At 50.6% G+C, this 24,589-nt stretch overlaps 2 protein-coding genes across 41 annotated transcripts in view; one reads left to right on the top strand and one right to left on the bottom strand.

Annotated features, from left to right (window-relative positions):
* SPTAN1 (spectrin alpha, non-erythrocytic 1) overlaps positions 1–723 on the top strand; it is a 63,123-nt gene extending 62,400 nt beyond the window's left edge. For all 39 annotated transcript variants that reach the window (XR_011999826.1, XR_011999831.1, XR_011999830.1 and 36 more), the window contains one exon: positions 264–723. Coding sequence is in view for 28 of the 39 variants with exons in the window: in XM_072748451.1 (XP_072604552.1) it covers positions 264–389 (126 nt within the window). In the remaining 11 variants the exon portion in view is untranslated. The remainder of the gene's footprint in view (positions 1–263) is intronic.
* Positions 721–23,637, bottom strand: DYNC2I2 (dynein 2 intermediate chain 2). 2 transcript variants are annotated; one of them, XM_026009443.2, is made up of 9 exons: positions 23,435–23,637; positions 10,570–10,818; positions 4,215–4,324; positions 3,539–3,696; positions 2,839–2,948; positions 2,143–2,310; positions 1,724–1,956; positions 1,334–1,491; positions 721–1,083 (listed from the first exon to the last, which is right to left on the bottom strand). In XM_026009443.2, the coding sequence occupies exons 1-9, from the start codon at positions 23,618–23,620 to the stop codon at positions 845–847; spliced, it is 1,611 nt and encodes a 536-aa protein (XP_025865228.1). In that variant the 5' UTR covers positions 23,621–23,637; the 3' UTR covers positions 721–844. The 2 variants fall into 2 exon arrangements, with proteins under 2 accessions (XP_025865228.1, XP_025865229.1); XM_026009444.2 differs by having other exon boundaries at positions 10,597–10,818; positions 23,435–23,635.
* Positions 23,638–24,589: the final 952 nt, after the last annotated feature.

The raw sequence follows: 24,589 nt of genomic DNA, 5'->3' as shown, positions 1-24,589 counted from the left end.
GTGTCTCTCTCATGAATAAATGAATAAAATCTTTAGTAAAACCTGAGGTTGCCCCAGGGCCAGACCAGAATCTAAATTAACAGCACCTCCCTTTTGACTTCTGTGTTGGGGGCATCTTATCCCTATTTACCACTGAAACTCAGCCCAGACCTGTCCATCCAAGCTCATAGAACCAGCTGCAGCCTCCGAGCTCAGGTGTTCCCCATGTCCCCCAACACCCCAGGGCAGTGGGGCTGGGCTGACCGCAGCCTCTTTCCTACCAGAACCTGACTCGAGAACAAGCCGACTACTGCGTCTCCCACATGAAGCCCTATGTGGATGGCAAGGGCCGCGAACTCCCCACTGCCTTCGACTACGTGGAGTTCACCCGCTCGCTCTTTGTGAACTGATCCTGCTCCCAGCCTAGCCTGGCCTGCGCTGCCTGCCCCACCGTCACCTTGCTGCATGTCACCTCCTCTCTGTGCTCAAGTATTCCAGTGTCACCTCCCACTGTAAGCTTATGTCTGCTTAGCTTGGGATAAGACAGTAGAAATGGTGCTTCACTAAGCCACTTCTGGTCCAGTGGCACTTGCCCTGTGGTTGTGGGGACCCAGATTCCTGTTGTGAAGCCAGCTGCCCCATTCCGACTCGAGAAATCTAAACAGCTGGCTGTTTCCCTTCTTGTTCTCCCCCCTCCATTTTGTTTTCATGTAAAAGACAAATAAAGGACTCTTCCCCCCGTAAGTTCATGTTGTCTTCATTGAGCTTCTATGAGAAATCCACAGCTCAGCACAGGTGTGGCCTCACCCCACCTGCCCCCATATTTGGGGGCATTCCACCCCCACCCACGGAGCCCTGCTGTCACTTAGGTGGCCACCTCAGCTGCCAGCTGCTCCAAATCCTCGGTCTCCCGGGGTCCTTGTTCTGTGAACTCGGTGCTCAGCTGCCATACCTTTACTGTGCCCTTGGCGTCGCCAGCAGCCAGAAGCTGAGTCTGCTGGTGATTAAATTCCAGACAGTAGACAGGGCTTTCATCCTGGGTTTGCTTGATTGAAACTGTGGGTTTCTGGGAGCTTTTCTGGAGATCAAACAGCTGCACATCACCTGCAGATGAGAGAGACTCATGGGCCAAGAGGCCCCAACCAATAGCCTCTGCCTCTCTTCTAAGTTCCCCGTGCACCTGGGAAGAGAAACTATGGGCCACAGCACAAAGTAAGGCTACTGCCTGGTTCAGCAACCCTTCCCACACGAGGGAGTCCTCCTGGCCCCGTGCGTCTCTCCCGGCTCAGAATTCCAGATATGTGCAGGGCCCATGGCACTTAAGTGGATCAGAGTCTGGTGTCCTCTTTCCTACCTTCCCCAGAAGCGGCTGCAAACACCAAAGGGCGCACTGGGGACCAGCGCACAGCAAACAGGTATTTGTGGGACAGCTGCAGGGATGCCAGGGGCTGGGCCTGCAACATGGAGTACAGGTGGATGTGGCCGTCCGTCCCTGCGCTCAGGAAAAGGTTCCTAGACAGGATGCAAGGCAGAGAGCCAGGCAAGGGGGTGAATGCTGGGTGTCTTGGTCCACTGGGCCTCCCTGGACCCCCCAAACCAGGGACCCTTTTAGGGAATGAGGGCCCAATGCCCTCTGGGCACAAGAGCTCAAATGGGGAAAAGCTGGGCCCAAGACAGACTGCAGGCCCTTTCAGCAATTCTGTGGGGCCCCCTCGCCCTCCCGGTGCCCGGTGGCCTCCTCTACCTGTGGAAGGGGGAACAGCTCACAGAGTAGATGGGACCCCCGTGAGGAGAGAAGATCAGTTGTGCCGGCGCCCGCAGGGGCACGGAGCTAGGCCTCCGCGTGAGGGCGGCCTCTTCCGCCGCCAGGGAGCACTTGAGTGGAAAGCCGCCTTCCGTGCCCAGAACGAAAAGGCTGGGGTCAAAGCTGGAGAAGGCCACCGCCGTGGCGCCCACCTCAGTCTCTCCCCGGGGAGGCTGTGGAGAGATGAACGGCAGGGAAGAGCCAAGGGAATCCAGGCCCAGAGTCCCAAAGAGCCCGTCACTCGAATGGGCGCCGTGGCCCAAGGAGGTCAAGAAGTAAGTTCTCAACCGACCGGTAGCACCGGTGCTGGAGCTGCCTGCCCCCTCCCACCGGAGGCTTGCTCATGGGGCCTCACATACCTTCCTCAGCTTGGTGTTCCTCGGGAGCTGCTGCACCACCAGTGCGAAGCCGTCCGTGAGCTGCAGCTGGCCTGCCCCGACCCCCTGCCAGAGCAGCACCTTCCCATCCGTGGCCGCGCTCAACACCTGGAAGCGGTGGCTGTGGCGGGGCTCCGGAAGCCAAACCACCTGGGGCGACAGGATGCGGGTCCAAGGTTGGGGAAAAGCTGCTTGTTCCCAGCCTGCCCCCCCACCTCCCAACAGACCCAACGGTCCCCCTCTGCCCCACCTGCCCCTTCTAGGAAAACAAGGAGGATTCTGGGGTAGGCCTGGAGCCACCTCACACTCCGGGGCAGGCGGCAGTCCCCAGGCTGCAGAGGTCCCTCCCTGAGCCCGGGCAGGCCAGGACAGCGGGCAGGCCAGGACAGCAGGGTGCCTCTTGTGGCAGCTTGGGGTGAGGGGGGCATGCCGGAGCGGCCCAGGGCCCTGGGGGTGGGCCAAGAGAGGGGGCGGAATGTGACTCATGCCCTGAGGCCTCTGAGAATACTGAAAGCAGCTGTCCAGCCGCCAACTCCCCGGTGACCTTCGGCCGCAGCTGTGCCAGGCGGGCGCCCTCGCTCCTACTTGGCCTCGAGAAGCAGGCCTGTGACAGCACAGCTTGGGGGGAAAGGGATGGGGCCTCCTCCAACCCCCCAAGCAGCAGCCCACGGCTCTGACCTGGTACACGGGGTCCGTGTGTGTGTCGTCTGTCAGGCCCGTTCGCCAGAGCAGCGGGTCCTCAGGATGGCTCATGTCCCACACCAGCACCTCGCCACTGTACAGCCCACCTGTGGGACCAAGAGCTGACTCACACCCTGCACCCCGGCTTCTCTTCCCACTTGCGGAGCCAAGATGTGGAACCACTTCCCCAAAACCACCTTGAGGAAAGTTGGTTTGGGCCTCAGCCTCACACCCCAGCCCCCTGCAAGCCTCACACGCCCCAGGAAGCTTCTCCTGCTGCCAGGCTGATCTCGGCCCGGTACCCAACTCCTCCCTCCAGGACAACCCCCTCTTCCCAACACGTGTGGCCCCAATCACAACTGACGCTCCCCGAGGGTGCCCACATCACCCTGCCTCTGGTCCTGACTGGGCTATACCCTTACACAGCCCACACCCCAACAAGACTCCACGACAACCCTCTGCCAGTTCTGCAGCCTCCCCGCCTCCTGCTCCTCCTCTGAATGCCATACCTGGCACAGCCCGCTCAGCATCCTCACCTGAGCCCAGGGATCACGGCCACCTACACTCTCTCTCCACACTCTCTCCCCCACAGCGGACTCGCTCTAGCCGTGCCTGGGGGCTCAGGGCGCAGTGGAGAGCTCACCTCTGGCCACCCTCTGCACAGAAAGAAGCAGAGTGAGGCAGGCTCAAGGCTCACCTGCAACATGGGACGGCTGCGTGGGGTGGAAGGCCAGGCACATGACGGCGCTGGGCACCTCCACCACTGCCGATGGCTGCTGGGGGTTCAGGCCTCGCCTGTCCAGGTTCCAGGCACACACGAAGGACTTCAGGGTGCTCCAGTCCCCATCATCCAACCTGCACAGGAATGAGCCCGAGCTGGCTCTGCCTCGAGGCCAGGACTCATCCCCCCCTTACTCCTATCTCCTGACCCAACAATCCCCCAGCCCACCCCAAACAAATCAGCCTCTGCGTCCCTGCCACACCCAGACTGTACCAGGTACTGAAGTGGCACAGGAATCTCCATGGCACTTCAAGGCTATGACCTCAAGAAAAGGGTTCCAGGGAACCAAGGATGGGTCTACACAACGGCAGGGTGGGGGAGCCCTGGCACATCAGGAAAGAGCTCATACAGAAAAGGAGGCAGGCCCAGGGCTCACTGCCCTGTGCTGGCAGGTGGGCACCGGGACTCCTGGGTGCTAAGCCCCTCCCTCCTCGGCTCTTTCCAGCCAACCTGGTGCCTAGGCAGCCTTGAGAAAAAAAGACTCCAGAACGGCCAAGCCCCAGGTCAACCCTTCACCAAAAAGACAGGGAAAGAGGCTTAGACCAGTCTCCAGACCTTCCACTGCCCTGCAGCCTCCCCTGCTGCCACTCACCGGCCATAGGCACAGGCCACCACAGACCCCGTGGTATTCCAAGAGACACTGGTCACATGCAGACCTTGCCCTTGGGCTGGAGGGTAGCCCAGGGTGTGCAGACAGGTCACCTGCAAGAGACAGACCATCCCCAACCCTGAGCCCAGAGCCAACCAACAGGTTACCTTGTAGGCACCTAAAAAAATACACAGAGGTTTGGACCTCCCAGCCATCAAAGTCTACTGCCCAGTCCTGGAGGGAAATGTGGAGGCTTCATCCAAACACCATTCCTCGGGCAGCCCCAGTAGCACAGCAGTTTAGCGCCGCCTTCAGCCCAGGGTGTGGTCCTGGAGACCTGGGATGGGGTCCCACATCAGGCTCCCTGCATGGAGGCTGCTTCTCCCTCTGCCTCTCCCTCTGTGTGTGTGTCTCATGAATAAATAAATACAATCTTAAAAAAAATACTAAAAAAAACTTAAAAAAAAAAAAACAATAAAAAACGAACACCACTCCTCACCAGGATACTTCGAAAAACCCAGAAGAAAGGATCTTATAAACCAGGGTAGATGCCAGGTTGTGGATCAGAGTTAGACCCTGTTCTACAGACCATTTCAAAAGCTTTGGCTTCTGAGGCACGTGGGTGGCATGGTGGGTTAAGGGTCTGGCTCGTTTTCAGCTTTGGACATGATCTCAGGGTTATGAGACTGAGCGCCATGTTGGGGTCTGCACTCAAGGATGACCCCTGCTTAAGATTCTCCCCCTCCCTCTGCCCCTCCGCCCCATTCAAAACAACAATAAAAGCTTTAGCTTCTGGAACTGGATGGTAGTGATGGCTTCACAACAAAATGACTATACTTGGTGCCACAGGCCTTTATACGCAAAGGTCTAGCATCTTCTTTCACAGCCCAGAGCAGGCTGGCAATGCTGGCCACCATGAGCGGTCAGCCCAAGGTTTCTGGGACAGGATTTGCAGCACAGATCAAAACCCGTGTGAAAAGCTGACTGCTCCTTGACCTCATAACCCCATATAAATAAAGTATCCAATAGAAAGAACCTAAAAAGTGTAAAACGCTGTATGGTGGTAACTGTCACTCACTGCTAGCAAGAGGACAGAATGGCATGACCACCGTGGGAAAACAATCTGGTGTTTCTTCAAAAGCTGAAATACAGATCTCTAATATGACCCGGCAATTCCGCTCCTATGTACACAGCCAAGAGAACTGAAAACACTGTTCACGCAGAAACTTGTACACAAATGTTCACAGTGTTATTCCTACCAGCCAGAATGTCCACCAGCTGACCAATGCGATGCATCTCTCAGTGGGGGAAGGACTACTGAGCTACAGGAAGGAAAGAGCCAGGACACAACCAGCCTCGCCAAACATTCTGCCAAGTGAAAAAGCCAGTCACCAAGACTGCTTCGTATACAACTCCATTTATGTGAAACATCCACATTAGACAATCTATAGACAGAGAGAGGAGGGACACCCAGGGATCTGGAGGGAAATGAGAAGTGACTGCTAGTGGATATGGGCTGTCTTTTGGGGGGTAATGAAAATGTTCTAAAATTGTGCCAGTGTCGTACGACTCTAGAAACATAAACACTTATTGAACTGTACACTTTATTTTTTTAAGATTTTTAATTTATATTTGAGAGAAAGAGAGAGGGAGCACACATGCACATGCGGAAGGAGGCAGGGCAGAGGGAAAGGGAGAAGCAGACTCCCTGCTGAGCAGGGAGCCCAATGCAGGGCTCAATCCCAGGACCCCAAGATCATGGTCCGAGCCAAAGGCAGATGCTTAACCAACCAAGCCACCAAGGCACCCCAAACTGTACGGGAAGGGAAGGGGAAAGAAGGAAAGAAAGGAAAGAAAGGAAAGAAAGAAAAGAAAGGAAGCAAAGGAAGGAAAGGAAAGGAAGAAAGGAAGAAAGGAAGAAAAAAGAAAGAAAGAAAGAAAGAAAGAAAGAAAGAAAGAAAGAAAGAAAGAAAGAAAGAAACAGAAAGAAAAAGAAAAGAAAAGAAAGAAAAGAGAAAAGAAAAGAAAAGCTGTATGGTGGGGTAGGAAGTGGAAGGAACTCAAGAAAACCTTTGAGGTCTCACTACTTTTGGTTTCCTTTTTTTTTTTTTTTTTTAAGATTTTATTTATTTATTCATGAGAGAGACAGAGAGAGAGAGGGAGGAGTACGCTTCATGCGGGGAGCCCGACGTGGGACTCGATCGTGGGACTCCATTCCAGGACTCCTTATCAGGGATCATGCCCTGGGCCGAAGGCAGGTGCTAAACCACTGAGCCACCGGGATCCCCTACTTTTGGTTTCCTGATCTGGGTTCTGGTTCCAATAAAGTGTTTGTCATAACACTACTTATAAGTGCAACAACCAGAACAACTGAAAATCTGAAGATGGGACTGCAGGTAGAAGATGGGGATGCTCCGCACCTTCAACACGGTGGCTGTGTGTTTGCCAAGACTCAGAACAGCACTAACGGTGAGCTGACCCGCATAGAGAACACACCTTGATAAACTTGGCTCAAAAAAATAAAGTGTGCGGATGAAACAGGAGGTGGTATTTTAAAAAGACAAGCGTGGGCAGCCCTGGTGGCACAACAGTTTGGCGCCGCCTGCAGCCCATGGTGTGATCCTGGAGACCCGAGATCGAGTCCCACGTCAGGCTCCCTGCACGGAGCCTGCTTCTTCCTCTGCCTATGTCTCTGTGTCTCTCATGAATAAATAAAAATAAAATCTTTAAAATAAATAAATAAATAAATAAACAAACAGACAGACAGACAGACAAGTGTGAAGTCTCTGGAGCTACCTGACAACACAGAATGGGCTTTGCTTCCAACCAGAAAAGACCCCAAGATCAGTTACCGTGACACACAGCTGTCCACACATGTGTGCAAAACAAGAGGAAGGAACCAGCAGAGCCAGGAGTTCAGAAGTCCTGGTGGTAGCCCCTGGGGTGATCACTCCCTCATCTTTGATTTCTAAGTGTCCCTCCAAGGTTGTTACATTGTTTTGAGAAATCTGAAATCATGGTTTCTCTATGAGAGCAGCATGCCGGCCCTTCGGCAGCCACTGCAGTGGTGCCAAGGACAGTCATGATAAGACCAACACTGTGACAGCAGAAGTAGACACAGAAAAACCCCCAACGGCCAAAATAATAACCCTGCTTTGAGGAAATCAATACAACACTGATGCAAAAGAAGCAACGAGAGAGAGAGATTCGCTGACGTTGTTAATACGATAGCCAACTTGTAGGCTCTGGTCTGCCTGGCATTCCAAAACCCGCTCAGACGCATGGCCATGAGGCAGCTACCATGCTGCCACTCAGAGGGTGCTGCCCTATGGCCCACCAGTCCGCCTGTTTCTGCAGGATACCTCGCTGAGTCCCACAGGGGACTGAGATGAAGGATGGCATGTCTGCGGTGGGACACAGCGCAGCCACTGCACAGGAACTAACATGGAAAGTTCTGGCAAGTGAGAAAACTCATAAAGAAAACGTATAGTGCTTTCCATTTTTTGTTTAAAATGTGCTTGGGGCACCTGAGTGGCTCAGATGGTTAAGAGTCTCCCTTCGGCTCAGGTCATGATGGCCTGTGATCAGCCCCAAGTCGGGCTCCCTACTCAATGGGGAGCCTGCTTCTCCCTCTCCCCCTGCCCCTTCTCTTTCTCTCTTTCCCTGTCAAATAAATAATAAATAAAATCTTAAAAAAAGAAATGTTCTTGGGACGCCTGGGTGGCTCAGCAGTTGAGTATCTTGCCTCTGGTTCAGGGCATGATCCTGGAGTTCCGGGATGGAGTCCCACATCAGGCTCCCTACGGGAGGCCTGCTTCTCCCTCTGCCTGTATCTCTGCCTCTCTCTCTGTGTCTCTCATGAATAAATAAAATCTTAAAAAAAAAACAAAGAAATGTTCTCAACGACAAACACTAGTAATGATGGGATGCTGTGTTAGTGTAGCGTGTACTACAGGAAACAGCTGAGGCCTGGGAACACCGTGTTCCCTCCCTCTGTCCACACAGTATATGCTCTGTGTCTCTGTAATGCCTGGGTTTGTTATAATGAACACATGTTGCTTCTGTAGTCAGATATTTTGTAAAGGGGGAGAAAGTAATACAGGCTTGGACCAAATTAATACATAGAAATGAGGGAAGTGCTACAAATAAAGAGCAGAAACTTAACCTCTAAATGCAACTGTAAAATGGGGAGTGTGGGGCATCAGTGAGGGCAAGGCGCGAAGGATGAAGGACGTGCTGAGATCTTACCTGGTCACTGAGCCCTTCCTGTGCTCAGCTTTACAAAGATTCAGGGATGGCCCAATGGGGTGTGGCCTCAGCAAGTGCTTTCCAGAATGATGTTGAGGATTTCCCTCAAACAAATTGACTCTCCCATGCCTTCCTATGACTTGGTGGGAAGAAGGCAGAGGAGGAGGAGGGGCTAGAGCAGGGCTTATGACCTCTGAATACATAGTTACTCATCTCTGTTTCCCGAGGAAGAAAGCATTGTATAAAAAAAGTTTGGCCCAGAACACTAAGGCTCTGGGGTTGGTCAAGGGCATGTAGCACTGAGCAAGCAGCCTGTCCACAGGAGAGGCTGAGGCCCATGAAGCCAGGGCCAAGAGCCCCCCAATCATTCAGAGGCTCCCTTATCTCAAAGCCTGGGATGTCAGTGAGGCTGGACACCTGAGTAGACAGGGTGACAGCTCTGAACGGAGCCTTGGAGACGCTGAAGTCACTGGAGCAAAGTGGTGATACCGACCAGGGCTCACATCCCAGCTTGCCCCATGAAAGCGGTGTGACCACAGACAAGTCACTAAGCCTCTCTGGGCCTGACATAAAATAGAGATCATCCCAGGGCTGAGGAGTGAATGAGATGACACAGAGAGCACTCACTGTACGCTGCATGGGGAGGCACAGCCAAGTAGTGGTGAGAAAATTGGGTCCAAAAAAAAAAAATTTCGGTCCACAGACTTCCTGGTTTCAAATCTTGCCTCTACTGCTGACTAGCTCTGTGTGATCCTGGAAAAGTCACTTCAGCTCAGTCTTCCACCTGTACCTACCAGTACCTCCTAGCTGTGGACCAATGTAACCATGCACTTACTTCTTGACAGCAGGGAAGCCTTGATGACTTACCTTTTTAAGATTTTATTTATTTATTTATTTGAGACAGAGAGAGTGATGGGACACCTTGGTGGCTCAGTCAGTTAAACATCTGCCTTTGACTCAGATCATGACCCCAGGGTCCTGGGATTGAGCCCTGCATTGGGCTCCCTGCTCAGTGGAGAGCCTGCAGCTTCCCCTGCTTGTGTTCTCTCTCTCTCTCTCTCTCTCTCTCTCTATCTATCTATCTCTCTGTGTCAAGTAAATAAATAAAATCTTAAAAGAGAGGGAGAGAGAGGGATGCCCAGGTGACTCAGCGGTTGAGCGTCTGCCTTCAGCTCAGGTCATGATCCCGGGGTCCTGGGATCAAGTTCCGCGTGGGGCTCCCTGCATGGAGCCTGCTTCCCCCTCTGCCTGTGTCTCTGCCTCTCTCTCTGTCACTCTCATGAATGAATAAATAAAAATCTTAAAAAAAAAAAAAAAGAGAGAGAGAGAGAGAGCAAGAGAGAAAGAGTGCATGCACATAACCTGGGGGAGCCATAGGCTCTCCAATGAGCAGGGACCCCAATGCAGGTCCTTGATCTCAGGACCCTGGGATCATGACCTGAGCCAAAGGCAGCCACTTAACCGACTGAGCCACCCAGGTGCCCCTCGATGACTTACTCTTATAAAACTATACACCTGGCTGGGGCATCTGGGTGGCTCAGTGGGTTGAGTGTCTGCCTTTGGCTCAGGTCATGATCTCAAGGTCCTGGGATTGAACACCACATCAGGCCCTCCCCTTAGTGACGAGTCTGCTTCTCACTTTTCTTCTGTGATCTCTCTCACTCTCTCTCTTTTTTTTTTTTTTTAATTTTTATTTATTTATTTATGATAGTCACAGAGAGAGAAAGAGAGGCAGAGACACAGACAGAGGGAGAAGCAGGCTCCATGCACCAGGAGCCTGACGTGGGATTCGATCCCGGGTCTCCAGGATCGCGCCCTGGGCCAAAGGCAGGCGCTAAACCACTGCGCCACCCAGGGATCCCTCTCTCACTCTCTCTCAAAGAAATAAATAAAATATTTAAAACAACAACAACAAAAAAACTATACATCTGGCAAAATATAAGAGCTCAGTAAACGCTGTTACTATGATTGCTATTATCAATATCTGGGCGGTTAAAAAAAGGACTTTAACACAGGGCTGAAAAAAAAAAAAAAAAAAAAACACAGGGCTGAGGATTGAGCAGCAGCAAAGGTGAGGGGCTATTCCAGGCCGCACTGGCCGATTCCCTACCGTCGGCTGCTGCTCAGTCCAATTCACCTCGAAGCCGTCAAAAGCGTGGCTCTGCCAGTTCTTGTTCAGCTCTCGAATAACCATGGCCTCCACCCTCCGAAGAAAGGCTGCAAGCCGGGGGCCGTCGTACTGGGATGCGGGCAGCACACCGACCGGCACAGGAGCCTCCGTCTGCACCTCGGCATCCACATGCTTCCAGGTCTGGGCAGCCGCCTCCGCGGTGGCAATGCTCGCCGTCTGGCAACTTTTCTGCAGAAGTCACAACCCAGCAGTTACTACCCAGCCTCACCCGCCCGCCCACTTGCCTCCCATGCGGCCACTTACCTTCAGGCCCTGGGCCTCTGGTCACCCTGTCTGCCCCCTTCCTCTTGTAATTGGCCCATCTTCCAAAGGATGAGCCGATCTGTGTGCTGTGGGTGGAGAGGACCTCCCCAAACCTCCTATGCGCCCTGAGTCACAGTGAGTGGTCCAGGGTCAGCCAACATGACCCAGTAAGAGCCTGACTCAGGACTTTTGGTTAACACTATGACACTATTTGGAGAGGATGCAGAAGTGTCCCCCTTTTTTTTTTTTTAAGAGCACCCTTTTGAAGATACTGACAATAATAAGAATCATGTAACATTAGAGCCAGCAGTGGTCATCTCAACCAGCACATGGAAGCACCTCAAACCTGGCGACCAGCACAATTACCCCATGGCATCTCCCTCCCTTGGCAGGCACTGTCCAAGATCCCCACCCCCCCATGATCAAAAGAAGCGAGTATGTCGGGATCCCTGGGTAGCGCAGCGGTTTGGCGCCTGCCTTTGGCCCAGGGCGCGATCCTGGAGACCCGGGATCGAATCCCACGTCGGGCTCCCGGTGCATGGAGCCTGCTTCTCCCTCTGCCTGTGTCTCTGCCCCTCTCTCTCTCTCTCTCTATCATAAATAAATTTTAAAAATTAAAAAAAAAAAAAAGCGAGTATGTCTGTAATGAGCTAGTAGGCAGGCTTCTCCCCGGCTGCCTCTTTTCTCCACCCTGCCATCCGCCTCCAATCCCTTGCCCCTGTTTAGCTGGGCACAGGGACAGACAACAGATCAGCCTCTCTCTTACGGACACGACCCATCATTTACCAAACAGGGGCCCTCTACCACACATCTCTGTCTTACAAGTGGCTCTGCTCATGTGGCCCCTCATCAGGCACCTGAACACACAGGGCAATGATGAGGCCCAGACCCTTGTGCCCCCATCTTGGGCAGTGCTGAGCACTAGGCCAGCGCTAGTATGCCTGAAGGAAGGGAGCTGAACCCACATGAGAGCAGGTCTTGCTAGAACATGAAACATCTGTCCCCACGCTCCCCTTCACATTCCACAAAATTCTCTTTGCTTATCTACCTCCCATTAAACTGAGCTGCTCCAGCTTCAGAACCTGGTCTGATCTCTCTTTATATCCCCTGCACTTTGTGTGGTATTTGGCACAAACTCATTTCATTAAAACCATAATACTAAAAAAAAAAAAAAAAAACCATAATACTATATGTTATATATATACTATTAATGTTATAAATATATATATACTACATATATATACTATATACTATATATGTTTTAAATATACATATACTATATACACTATATGTTATAAATATATACTATATATATGTTATATATTTCTCCACTATGCTACACATACACACACACACACACACACACACACACACACACACAATTATTTACTGAGTATCCACTTGCCAGGCACTGTCTGGGTACTATCGATACAGCAGAAAACAAAAACATGCAAGATTCCTGTGCCCAAGGAGCTTCCACAGGGGCCTAGGATATAGAAACAAGAAAAACCCATCAACTACCTACAGCGCTAAGTGCAGTGAAGGTGTGGGAGAGAAGGGACCAGCTGGCAAGGCCTCTAGGGAAGTGGCACTTGAACTGAGGTGTGAAGGACAAGTGGAGAGCTGCAGGAGAGGGTCCCAGACAGGGGCAGGGGCTGAGGGTGGGGAGCCCAGAGCAAAACCTTACAGTAGAAAAGGCCCCACACTCAGACTGGAGCAGGCAGCGTGCCCGGCCGCACGGGGTGAGGAGGGCGGCATGTGAGCAAAGGCAAGGCCAGGACGTGTCTGAGAGCCACACCTTTAGGTGTGAGCCACAGAGTGGCTGAAAGCAGGGCCATGCCTCTTGGGCGGCTCAGGCAGAGTGAGGAGCGGAGAGCAGGTGTGACCACAGTGGGATGTGATGGCAGATTCTGGAAGAAGAGAACATAAAAGCAGTGGAGGCGTCAAGGATCCCGAGACTGGTCAGAAGGCATGAGGCTCTGGAGAGCATCCAACAGAGACATGACCTGAAGCCACAGCACTGGAGGAGCCCCGCAGTATCAGTGGAGTGTGCACATTGAGGAGTTCATGGATGGGCATGGGGATCAGAAAGTATACAGACTGAGGGGATCCCTGGGTGGCTCAGCGGTTTGGCGCCTGCCTTTGGCCCGGGGTGTGGTCCTGGAGACCCAGGATCGAGTCCTGCGTCGGGCTCCCTGCATGGAGCCTGCTTCTCCCTCTGCCTGTGTCTCTGCCTCTCTCTCTCTCTCTCTATCATAAATCAATCAATCAATCAATCTTTAAAAAAAAAAAAAGTATACAGGCTGAGCCAAAATTCTAAGAGACTGGGTGAAAATCAAAGTTCCAGAAGTCACGAGAATGGTAAGATGGTTGGTCACTAAGCACTCACTCAGGCACTGTCCCCAGAGTTCTCACCTATCTTATTCATGCTCACAATCACCCATGAAGGAAATTCTATTTTGCATGACAACTGAGACACAGAAGTAACTTGTCCAAGTTCACATGGCATAAACACATAAACAGGGCTTGGATCCAGGTCCTCTGACCCCCTCAACACCAAACTGTCTCTGGGTCATGGTGTTCACACCCAAATAGCCCCACGTCCTGGCCACTAATCATGTCAGATGAACTCGGAAAAAATGTTTCTTTTCTTTTTTTTTTTTTTTAATTTTTATTTATGATAGTCACAGAGAGAGAGAGAGAGGCAGAGACACAGGCAGAGGGAGAAGCAGGCTCCATGCACTGGGAGCCTGACGTGGGATTCGATCCCGGGTCTCCAGGATCGCGCCCTGGGCCAAAGGCAGGTGCCAAACCGCTGCGCCACCCAGGGATCCCCGGAAAAAAATGTTTCTAAAAGAATGTTACCCAGTGTCCTAATGTAAAGCAAAAATGTCTACAAGAGACAGCGAGCTGTCACCTCTCCAACTATCTCTACTAGTATTATTTTTTTTTTAAGATTTTATTTATTTTACAGAGAGTAAGAGAGCACAAAGGGGGTGGGGTGGGGCAGGCAGGAGAGGGAGAAACAGACTCTCCACTGAGCAGAGAGCCTCACATGGGGCTCAATCCCAGGACCCTGGGATCATGACCCAAGCCAAAGGCAGATAGATGCTCAACCGACTGAGCTACTCAGGTTCCCCGCTATCTCTACTAATACTTCTTTGCTGCTTGCTTACTCAGGCAAGTAACAAATGTCAAAACACTAGAGAAAATTAGGGAGAAAATGAAAACTCAAAACCAATGAAACTGCACCAGCAATGTTTTTTTCTGTGAACTGGAAGGAAACCACCATTACTCTTTTAGTTCTGGGACACAGAAGTAGGTTCCTATGGTTCAAGATCCAAGTATCTGGGGATGCCTGGGTGGCTCAGTGGTTGAGCATCTGCCTTGGGCTCAGGGCAGGATCCAGGATTCCTGGGAGTCCCACATTGGGCTCTCTGCATGGAGCCTCTTTCTCCTACCCTCTGCCTGTGTCTCTGCCTCTCTGTGTCTCTCGTGAATAAATAAATAAAATATTAAAAAAAAAAAAGACCCAAGTATCTGGCCTGACCCTGATCTAGCCCAGACTATCTGGGGATGGAGCTCCAAGGCCTCCAGAAGGTAAGGGCTTGCCCAAGGCCACCCTGTATCAATGGTACCTCTCATTCCAGGCAGTGTGTGACTGGACCAACACTCCCATCTGAGATGTCAGAAAAGGAGCTGTAGCCAAGGGGGAATCCTTGCTTCCTAGGACTTGGCAAGGCCAGGAAGGAGAGTGTTAGGGATGCTGGGCTGTAGCCTGCCTCCCACATCTCCCAGGCAGAGGTACTGCAGGGAAAAAGGTACTGGGGCCAGACTTTATTGGGGGGTGGGGGGCAGACTTTAATCACACTGGGAGGCGTGGCTCAGGGAAACAATTCTCAAACCAAGATGACCAGGCTCCTCCATGCTTTGGAGTCTGAAGCCCCCCTCAGAGAGGGAGGCAATGAGACTCAGAGAGCAGAGCCCAGGGTGGGAGCCCAGCTCTTCTGCCCCCAAGAGAGTCTGAAGACACCAAGAATGTCAGGACTCCTACCCAAGCCACAAAAAACATGCCCCAACATCATGCCCACTGGATGGGAAGGAGACCTAACCTAGGTCTCTCTGGGAACCTTACAACAGAGACAAAGATTTTACGAGTTAGACAGCACAGGCTTGGAACTGCAACCTGGAAACTTGGGCCCCAACATTCAGCCAGTGCCACAGTGTGACCAGGAGACAAGCAGAGAGGGGGCTCAGGGCAGGGATGGCAAGAGCAGAGCTGAGAGGAAGTGGGCCCCCAAAGCCTGATTCCTCAGGACCACCTGCACTGCCACGTAGAGGCCCAGGAGACTCCCCTGCCTCCTGAAGAGAAGTGCCTGGTGTGGCTGACTGCTGTCATCTGCCACCAGAGTCCGACACTGACCTCCAGGAAGGCTCTGACCCCCAGACCACCACCCATCAAGGCCTCACTTCTGAAATAAGGGGTCTCTGGCTGGCACCTAGGACTGGCTGATCAGTTTCAGAACACTCATCATTGACAGAGGAAATGGCCCCACTGGGCCTAGAGACCAGCCACCACCCACCGACAGAACACTGGGCTCTGCCTTTGAGGTCAAAGACTGACCAGTGCCACTGGCAACTTGGTTATTCAGAAACCGGCCAGCCAGAGAAACCCTTCCAGGGGATACCAACATGGAGCAGGACAACTTCAAAGTCATGAGTAGAACAGTCACTTTCTTATTAAAAACATACATTCAGGACACCTGGGTGGCTTAGCGGCTGAGCATCTGCCTTTGGCTCAGGTCATGATCCCAGGGTCCTGGGACTGAGTCCCACATCAGGCTCCCCACAGAGAGCCTGCTTCTCCCTCTGCCTGTGTCTCTGCCTCTCTCAGTGTCACTCATGAATGAATAAGCAAAATATTTTAAAAAAATAAAAATAAAAACATCTAGGGGCCCCTGGCTGGCTCAGTCAATAGAGCATGCCAACTCCTGATTTCCAGGTCATGAGTTCAAGCCCCACGTAGGGTGTAGAGATAAATAGATATGGGGCGCCTGGGTGGCTCAGTTGATTAAGTGTCTGACTGTTGATTTCGGCTGAGGTCATGATCTCAGGGTTGTGAGATCAAGCTGTCCCTCTACCCCACCCGCGAGTTCTGAGATGGATGTGGAGGCTGCTTAAGATTTTCTCTCTTCAAAAAAAAAAAAAAAAAAGATTTTCTCTCTTCCTCTACCCCTCCCCCCACCCTCTCAAGAAAAAGGATAAAACATATACATATTCTTGACTCTAGGACATATTGATTATAAAACATTCCAACTGGGATGCCTTAGAGCTTAGAGGTTGGGCGCCTGCTTTTGGCTCAGATCGTGATCCCAGGGTCCTGGGATCAAGTCCCACATCGGGCTCCTTACAGGGAGCCTGCTTCTCCCTCTGCCTGTGTCTCTGCCTCTCTGTTTCTCTCATGAATAAATGAAATCTTAAAAAAAAAAAAACATTCCAACTATTTTATAGTAGCTCTTCAGGGGAGAAACTATATTAAATATAGAAGTCATGGGGATCCCTGGGTGGCTCAGCGGTTTGGCGCCTGCCGTTGGCCCAAGGCGCGATCCTGGAGTCCCGGGATCGAGTCCCACATCGGGCTCCAGGCATGGAGCCTGCTTCTCCCTCCTCCTGTGTCTCTGCCTCTCTCTCTCTCTCTCTATGTCTATCATAAATAAATAAATAAATCTTTAAAAAATAAATAAATATAATAAAATAAACAAGTCATTTATGAAACACATCAATTCTTACGATCTGTTAAAATGGCTGAGGATCAGGGTGTGTCTTCTAATTGAGGAAATACATCACCACAGAGAAAATACATGTTTGAAGGTCGAGGCCCCTGCTACTCCCCTGGGAAGTAACCACCGCCACCAAATACCAGAAGCACACCGCTTCTCATTTCATCCTCCCAACTAGCCTCAGCCAGCACATCTGACTCCAGAGTAGAAAAGACCTCAAGATCTTTCTAGCTCTGCACTCTCAATGAGCAGGCCCCAAAATCACCTGGAAGCCTGCTAAAACACAAGCCTCCTGGAGTGGGGCTGAGAGTGCTGTGCTAACAAGCCCCCAGGTAATGCTGATGCTGTGGCGGGGGGTGGGTGGGGGGGGTTGCTGTTACTCAGCCCCCACATGTTGGCCTCACCCGTTTATATGCTTCCCAGGGCCACAGCCCAAGATCCATCACCCTTCACCCTCACCCAGTACAGACCATGCTCACATCTACCCCACTTTCTATCTCCACTACTCTGGGGGCTGGGGCTTCACTTGGGGTGGGGTAGCACATGGCTCATCCCCAGAGGCTAAGGAATGCTGTCAAGCCCACCTGAGGGGTGCTGCTGGGTTCTTGTGTTGGGAATGGCTTGTCGCTGTCACCTTGCCACTTCCAGCAGGCCCACTTCCACTAGTCCTCCCCAGAGTCTCCCTTTTCTTCAGGTTGCTGTTAGCCCCAAGGCCTTCTTCCTTCCACCTCCTTCCCCATCAGGTCCTGCACACCCAAGGAGAAGGCGGGTGTGACAGGAGCAGAGAAGATTCTGGCGTAGGTCAGCAGCTCTCCATGCACACACTATAAAGCCCACATGTGAGCACCACCTCAACTGGACCCAAGTGTGAGGCACAATTCATGGCAAATGAGCAGACAAGGTGAGGCAGGAATGCAAAGCTGAGCTGAAGGAGTTTCGTAGTGCAGTATGGACAACTGTCCCAGGATGCCTCCCCGTGAGTGTAGAATAACTGAGCCTGGAACCAACATCAAGGCACAACCTCCTGTCCAGGTGAACTTGCCTCTTGAGTATATCAGGGCAGAAAACAGCTATTCAAAGGCTGACGTGGAGCCAGGAGCCAGCCATGTGAGGAGGGAAAGAGCAGACATTTCCATAGAAGCTGGGAGCTGCCGACGTGCTAGACCACCTTGGAGCTGCAATTACTGCAGACTATCTTGGTGTCATCTTAACCTCGTACTCTTTTCTCATGCTCCTTGGGGAAAAAAAAAAAAATCTAGTATCTACACTCTAGCAAACTCAAAGGTAGAGAGCCACAGATTTAATTCTCCTTGAAAATCTGTAAGATGCCAGACTCCAGGTTAAAACAAACACCTTCCAGCAGGGGGTGACATACCCTACGGAAGCCACCAAGATGAGAAAGCAGCAGCCCATCTGGGAAGAAGAGCCCGCAGGTAGGCAGCTAATTTAATTCAAAGCAGGAGAGGAGAGATGTATCCTACAAGACAGCACACAGGAAAATTATTCAATCCAGTATTTCCCAGGTGCCTTTGGGAGGTGCAAAAGTACACAAGACCCACTCTCCTACCCTCTGGGAGCTCACAGTCCACGGAAGACAAGATCTAAATGTCCAAAATGCATTCCATGGATGGAAAAGTTCTGGAACTAGATAGTGGTGATCACTGAAAATTGAATGTACTTGACAATTGTATACGTAAAAATAGTAAAATTTCTGGGGCACCTGGGTGGCTCAGTCAGTTAAGCGTCTGCCTTTGGCTCAGGGCGTGATCCCAGGGTCCTGGGATCCAGCCCTGCATTGGGCTCCCTGCTCAGTGGGGAACTTGCTTCTCCCTTTGCCCCTCCTCCTGCTCAGACTCATGCTCTCAAGCGTGCAAGTGCGTGCATGCACACGCTCTCTCTCCCCAATAAATAAAAATCTTTTTCTTAAAATAGTAAAATTTGGGCAGCCTGGGTGGCTCAGTGGTTTAGCGCCTGCCTTTGGCCCAGAGCATGATCCTGGAGACCCAGGATCGAGTCCCACGTCGGGCTCCCTGCATGGTGCCTGCTTCTCCCTCTGCCTGTGTCTCTGCCTCTCTCTCTCTCTCTCACGAATAAATAAATAAAATCTTTTAAAAAAATAAAATAAAATAGTAAAATTTCTATTATGTGAATCTTATCACAATTTTACTTATTTTTAAGTAATCTCTATAGCCAGCATGGAGCTCGAACTCACAACCCTGAGATCAAGAGTCATGTGCTTTACCAGCTGAGCCAGCCAAGCACCTCACCACCATTTTTTTTTTTTAGTAAAAAACACACCCACATTTTCCTAGGATCAGAATCAGGCTTCAGAAAAGTAATGCTCTTGGAAAGAAAGATGCATTTAATTGGCGGTCTCAAATTTTGCTACCCATTAAAATGACCTGAGAAAAATCAGATAATAAAATAAAATAAGATAATTAATAAAATCAGATTCCTAAGTTACACCATATGCCAATTAAGCCAGAATCACTGAAGGTAGGACTCAAACATCCATATTTTTCAAGAGTCTCCAGGACATTCCAGTGTCAGCCAAGTTTGAGAAACAGCGGGATGAACAAGGAGATAATTACATACCCTACATCTCAGGCAGCTGGACTGGTGCCTGACACTCCTATACCATCCACCTGAGCAACCCCAGGCTTTCAAACTGCTTTCTCACCCATGATCTCATTTAACCCCTCATCAAGTACTCTCACATGGACCCACTTTACAGAAGAAGATCACCTGACTGGCCCAAAGCTCTAAAGACTGTGCATTCCAGGCTCAAACCAAGTCCAGGACACTATCCCTCTGTGAACAGATTAGAATATGACAAGAAAACTCAAGTCAGGCCAAAGACGATTAATATTTAGAAAGAAAAGGGGAAAAAAAGAAAGAAAGAAAGAAAGAAAGAAAGAAAGAAAGAAAGAAAGAAAGAAAGAAAGAAAGAAAGAAAGAAAGAAAGAAAGAAAGAAAGAAAAGGGGTACCTGGCTTGTAAGTTCGAGCCCCACATCAGGTGTAGAGATTACTTAAAAAATAAAATCTTTTTTTTTTTTTTAAAGAATACTACTTTTCTTTTTTTTTATTTTAAATTTTTTATTTATTTATGATAGTCACACACACACAGAGAGAGAGAGAGAGAGAGAGAGGCAGAGACATAGGCAGAGGGAGAAGCAGGCTCCATGCACTGGGAGCCTGATGTGGGATACGATCCCGGGTCTCCAGGATCACGCCCTGGGCCAAAGGCAGGCGCTAAACCTCTGCGCCACCCAGGGATCCCAAAAAATAAAATCTTTTTAAAAATTTTTAAAAGAAGGAGTGACTGGATGGCTCAGTTGGTTAGGTGTGTCTGATTCTTGGTTTCCGCTCAGGTCATGATCTCAGGGTCATGAGGACAACCCCATGATCAGTGAGGAGTCTGCTAGAGATTATCTCTCCTTCTCCCTCTACCCTTCACCCTCTCTCTGTAGAATAAATAATTAAAGTATTTCAAAAAAATTAAATAGAAAAAACCCATCACTGGAACATGGAAGCACATTCGAATATTGCACCACTACATGGGCCACACAGAGACCAATGGTCAACTTTTCCAAAAAGACTTTTAAGAAAATTAAGGAACTGTATTTTAAAATTAGCTTAGGGATCCCTGGGTGGCACAGCGGTTTGGCGCCTGCCTTTGGCCCAGGGCGCGATCCTGGAGGCCCGGGATCGAATCCCACGTCGGGCTCCCGGTGCATGGAGCCTGCTTCTCCCTCTGCCTGTGTCTCTGCCTCTCTCTCTTTCTCTTTCTGTGTGACTATCATAAATAAAAAATAAAAAAATAAAAAAACAACAACAAAAAAAACCTTCGCTCCTTGCTGTGGGCTGTCGGGTTTTTAAAAAAATAAAAATAAAATTAGCTCAAAGAGTTGTTTTCAATAAAAATTAGCTAAAACATTCATCATGGGGTTTATTGATAAAAGGAAAATTCAAGGGTCGCCTGGCTCGGTTAGTTAAGTGTCTGCCTTCGGCTCAGGTCATGGTCCAGGGGTCCTGAGACCAAGCCCTTCATCTGGTTCCCTGCTCAGTGGGGAGTCTACTGCTCCTTCTCTCTCTCTGCCCCCTCTCCCCTGTTCGTGCTCTCTCAAATAAATAAGTATGAGGGACACCTGGGTGGCTCAGTGGTTGAGGGTCCGGACCGGGCATGATCCCAGGTCCCAGGGATTCCTAGGATCAGAATCCTGATCCCAGACACTGGGCTTTCTCTGGGGTGCCTGAGGTGCCTTTCTCTGGGGTGCCTTTCTCCCTCTCCCTATGTCTCTGCCTCTCTCTGTGTCTCTCATGAATAAATAAATAAAATCTTTTTAAAAAGTAAATAAGCATGACCTTAAAAAAAAAATTCGAAATTGCCTAACAACCCATCAAAAGATACTAAATAAAATGAAATTATTTAAAAAAAATAATTTTTAAAATATTTTATTTATTCATGAAAGACAGAGGGGGGGTGGGCAGAGACACAGGCTGAGAGAGAAGCAGGCTCCTCCATGCAGGGAGCCCAATGTGGGACTCGATCCCAGGACCTCAGGATCATGCCCTGGGCCAAAGGCAGATGCTCAACTGCTCAGCCACCCAGGCGTCCCTCCCAACAAAAAAAAATTTTAACATGGAAGGTTTGTTTGTTTTTTAATGGGGCAAAACAGACAACACAGTTGGAACAAGTATAAACTGAACGGGGAACGGGATGATTTTTCTTTTTTCTGCATATCCAGTTTTTTTCTAAATTTTGAACACATTAACTTTTATAAAGAGATAAAAGTTAATTTGGAAAAAAAAGTAATTTACCTTCTTCTCCCAACCCTTGCAACATTCTTACAACTTAATCAAAAATCTCTAATAGGACCGGAGATGCCAGTCCAAGGAAACAACCCTCACAGATAAAAGCTCTTACAACTCAAGAGTTCGAATTCCTTCTTAGAACTCTACAGGCTAAAACTATAGTCACAAGAAAATGAACCTGCCTACATTTCATTCTCTGTAAGAAAAAAAGTTAGCCGGAATCAGGGTTTCCAACCTAAAGTCTTCTAGAATCTGGGTCTTCAGCAAACGAGCTACTTCAAGTATTCTTTTTTTTTTTTTTTTTTTTTTTTAAGATTTTATTCACTTATTCATGAAAGACACAGCAAGAGAGCGAGAGGCAGAGGCAAAGGCAGAGAACCCTCCGTGGGACCGATCCAAGGCCCCCAAGATCAGGCCCTGGGCCAAAGGCGGCACTAAACCGCTGAGCCACCTGGGCTGCCCTATTTCAAGTATTCTTAAAAGCGAATGTGAAGAAGTATACATCTACCTGTGATAAGGATGGACAGATTTAATTAAAATACCCATTTGGCTTTGCACTAGAACCCTTTCTAGGCAGCACAGTTAAGTAGGGAATACTTTGAAGCCAGATCAAATCCTGCATGCAGACTTTTGGCCTAAGGCAAGAAATCTGTCTTCAAGTAAGATTTCATGGACAGTTCACAAGTGTTGGTGAGGATCTCAGCTCTCCTTGGCCACTTGGGTGGCAAGCTAAGAGTTCTCTACTGGTAAATATGCCGTACCCTACAATGCACCCATTTTCACTGAGGAAAAGCCAACATCCTTACAATGATCTGTAAGGCCCTATTTGACCTGCCTCTGTTTATCTTCTCTGACCTCAGTGGGGACCACTTCCCCTTCCCTCATTCTTCTCCAGTCCCTCTGCCCTCTCAAACATGCAAGATCCCCTCCAACCCCAGGGCCTTTGCACTTGCAGTTTGCCCTGCCTGGCCGCTCTACCTTAGGTATCTTGTTGACTAACTCGCTCCTTAGATGTCACCTTCTCAGTGAGGCTCACCCACCCCTTCACTCTCCAATTCAGCCTTTCAATCCCTCACCCTTCTTTTGCTTTTGTCCATGGCACTATTCACCTCCTAGGGAGCACACAGCATAATTTACTTATTACATAAGTTGCCTATTGGCTGTACCCTGCAAATGGCCCCATGTCAGCTCCAGGAAGGGGGTCCCAGTGCCAAAAAAGCCCTTGGCACACAGGAGGCCCTCAAAGTCTGCACAAACTGCTTCTCCCTCTGCCTGTCTCTGCTTCTCTCTTTCTCTCTCTGTGTCTCTCATGAATAAATAAATAAAATCTTTACAAAAAAAAAAAAAAGTCTAAAAAAAATGGGGATCCCTGGGTGGCTCAGAGGTTTAGCGGCGCGTTCAGCCCAGGGTGTGATCCTGGAGAGCCCGGATCGAGTCCCACGGCGGGCTCCCTGCATGGAGCCTGCTTCTCCCTCCGCGTGTGTGTGTGTGTCTCATGAATAAATAAAATCTTAAAAAAAAAAAAAAAAAAAAAGTCTGCACGAAGACACCTCCGGAGAAGACCTGTGCCCAGGAGCTCTGCCCCTCACCTCCTCAAAACACCCCGCCATGCGTGCTTTTGATTAAGCTGCTAGAAAACCGGATTATCTCGACCTCGAAATGCAATCTGGTCTTTTTCTTAAGTAAAGTCAGTTGGAAATGCCTAAACATTGCTGTTCACACTAAATCCTTCGAAACATGAGGTCTTCAGAAGTCTTGAAGAAAAACTGCTTTTGTGATTGTTCAGAGTCTGGGGCAACTGGCACGAGGATACCGCAAGGGTTAGCCTCTGTGGGTGAAAGTACAGAGATAACCTGGTGGCTCGCCAGCACTTGGCCGCCCGGAGACCGCGAGCGGACCCTCGCCCTCCCGCCCGCGACGCCCCGAGCCGGGTCCGGGCCCTCACCGTCTCCCGGCGGATGCCCTGGACGCCCCTCCACTGCGAGGGCACAGACGCCACGCCCAGGGTCTCGTCCTGCAGCGGCCCTGACCGCCCGGGCCCCTCGGCGCTCGCAGCCCCGCCTGTAGCCAGCGCCTCGGCTCCCCCGCTTCCCGCCGGGTAAAGCAGCCTGGGCTGAGCGCGGGTTGCCATGGAGATAGCTCCGCCCTACCGCGCCTGCGCATTGCGACGTGACCTTCGTCCCTGCGCCTCCGGAGCGGAAGAGAGGGGAGGTGAAGCTCTCCGCACCATTTTTGAATTGGTCAGATCGCCTCCTCCAAGACTTTGGAGAACGAGATAAATTATTATTCTTGGCCAGGATGAGACAAGCATGACCAGTTTTGGATACGTCATCCCAGTAGGGGCATGCTTGGGCATGCGCGGCTACCCCTGGTTTGGGGAGCGTAGTGCGGAAGTGCGGCCCCGTGCCAGGCTCAAAGATGGCGATGAGCGACCGGACGCAGAGACGAGGAGGAGAGGCTGCCAGGACGCGAGGCTAGGACCGCGGCGGGCTGACGAGTTGTGGGGTCTGGGGTGTTGCAGAGCCCGCTGAGAAGTTGGGTGCTCTCAAGAGAGCCGGCCCCAGCTGCAGCCACCTCTAGTCCAAGTGCTCGCCCTCTGATTCTCAGTCTCCGCCTCTATAGAATGGCGATTTAAAATATCCATATGCGGAGGTAGAGTTTGGTTGGATAATTGGAAGGCCCAAATGAAGTCAAATAGAGAAAAATGCTTGTTAGATCGAAACTAAAGGCCTAAATAACTACCAGCTATTGCCTATCGCGTGTCAGGCAGAGCCCAGAGACATGTATATATTGAACTTATTAAATCCTCAAAAAAACTCTAGGGAGAAGCAGCTGCTCTACATCACATGAGGGTGCTACTGCTCCGACAAGTAACTGCCCAGGTCACCCAGGAAAGCCCACAACACATTTGCCCAAGAACCCGCAGGTTGCTGCCTGGTTGAGGGCTTCTTGGCAGGTATCCTCCCACCAGGTCCTCCGGGCTGCTTTTTTCCAGCCCTGAACTCAGCGATGGAAACCTGCCCAGTTAGGGGCCCATCTGCACCACAGCACAACCGAGCCCTCGAGCCCTGGTTAGGACCCTGCTCCGGGCAAGGCAGTG

This window comes from Vulpes vulpes, chromosome 2, assembly GCF_048418805.1.
Source record: "Vulpes vulpes isolate BD-2025 chromosome 2, VulVul3, whole genome shotgun sequence".
In the NCBI taxonomy this organism is placed as follows: Eukaryota; Metazoa; Chordata; class Mammalia; order Carnivora; family Canidae; genus Vulpes; species Vulpes vulpes.
This window is presented reverse-complemented; position numbering and strand designations above follow the sequence as displayed.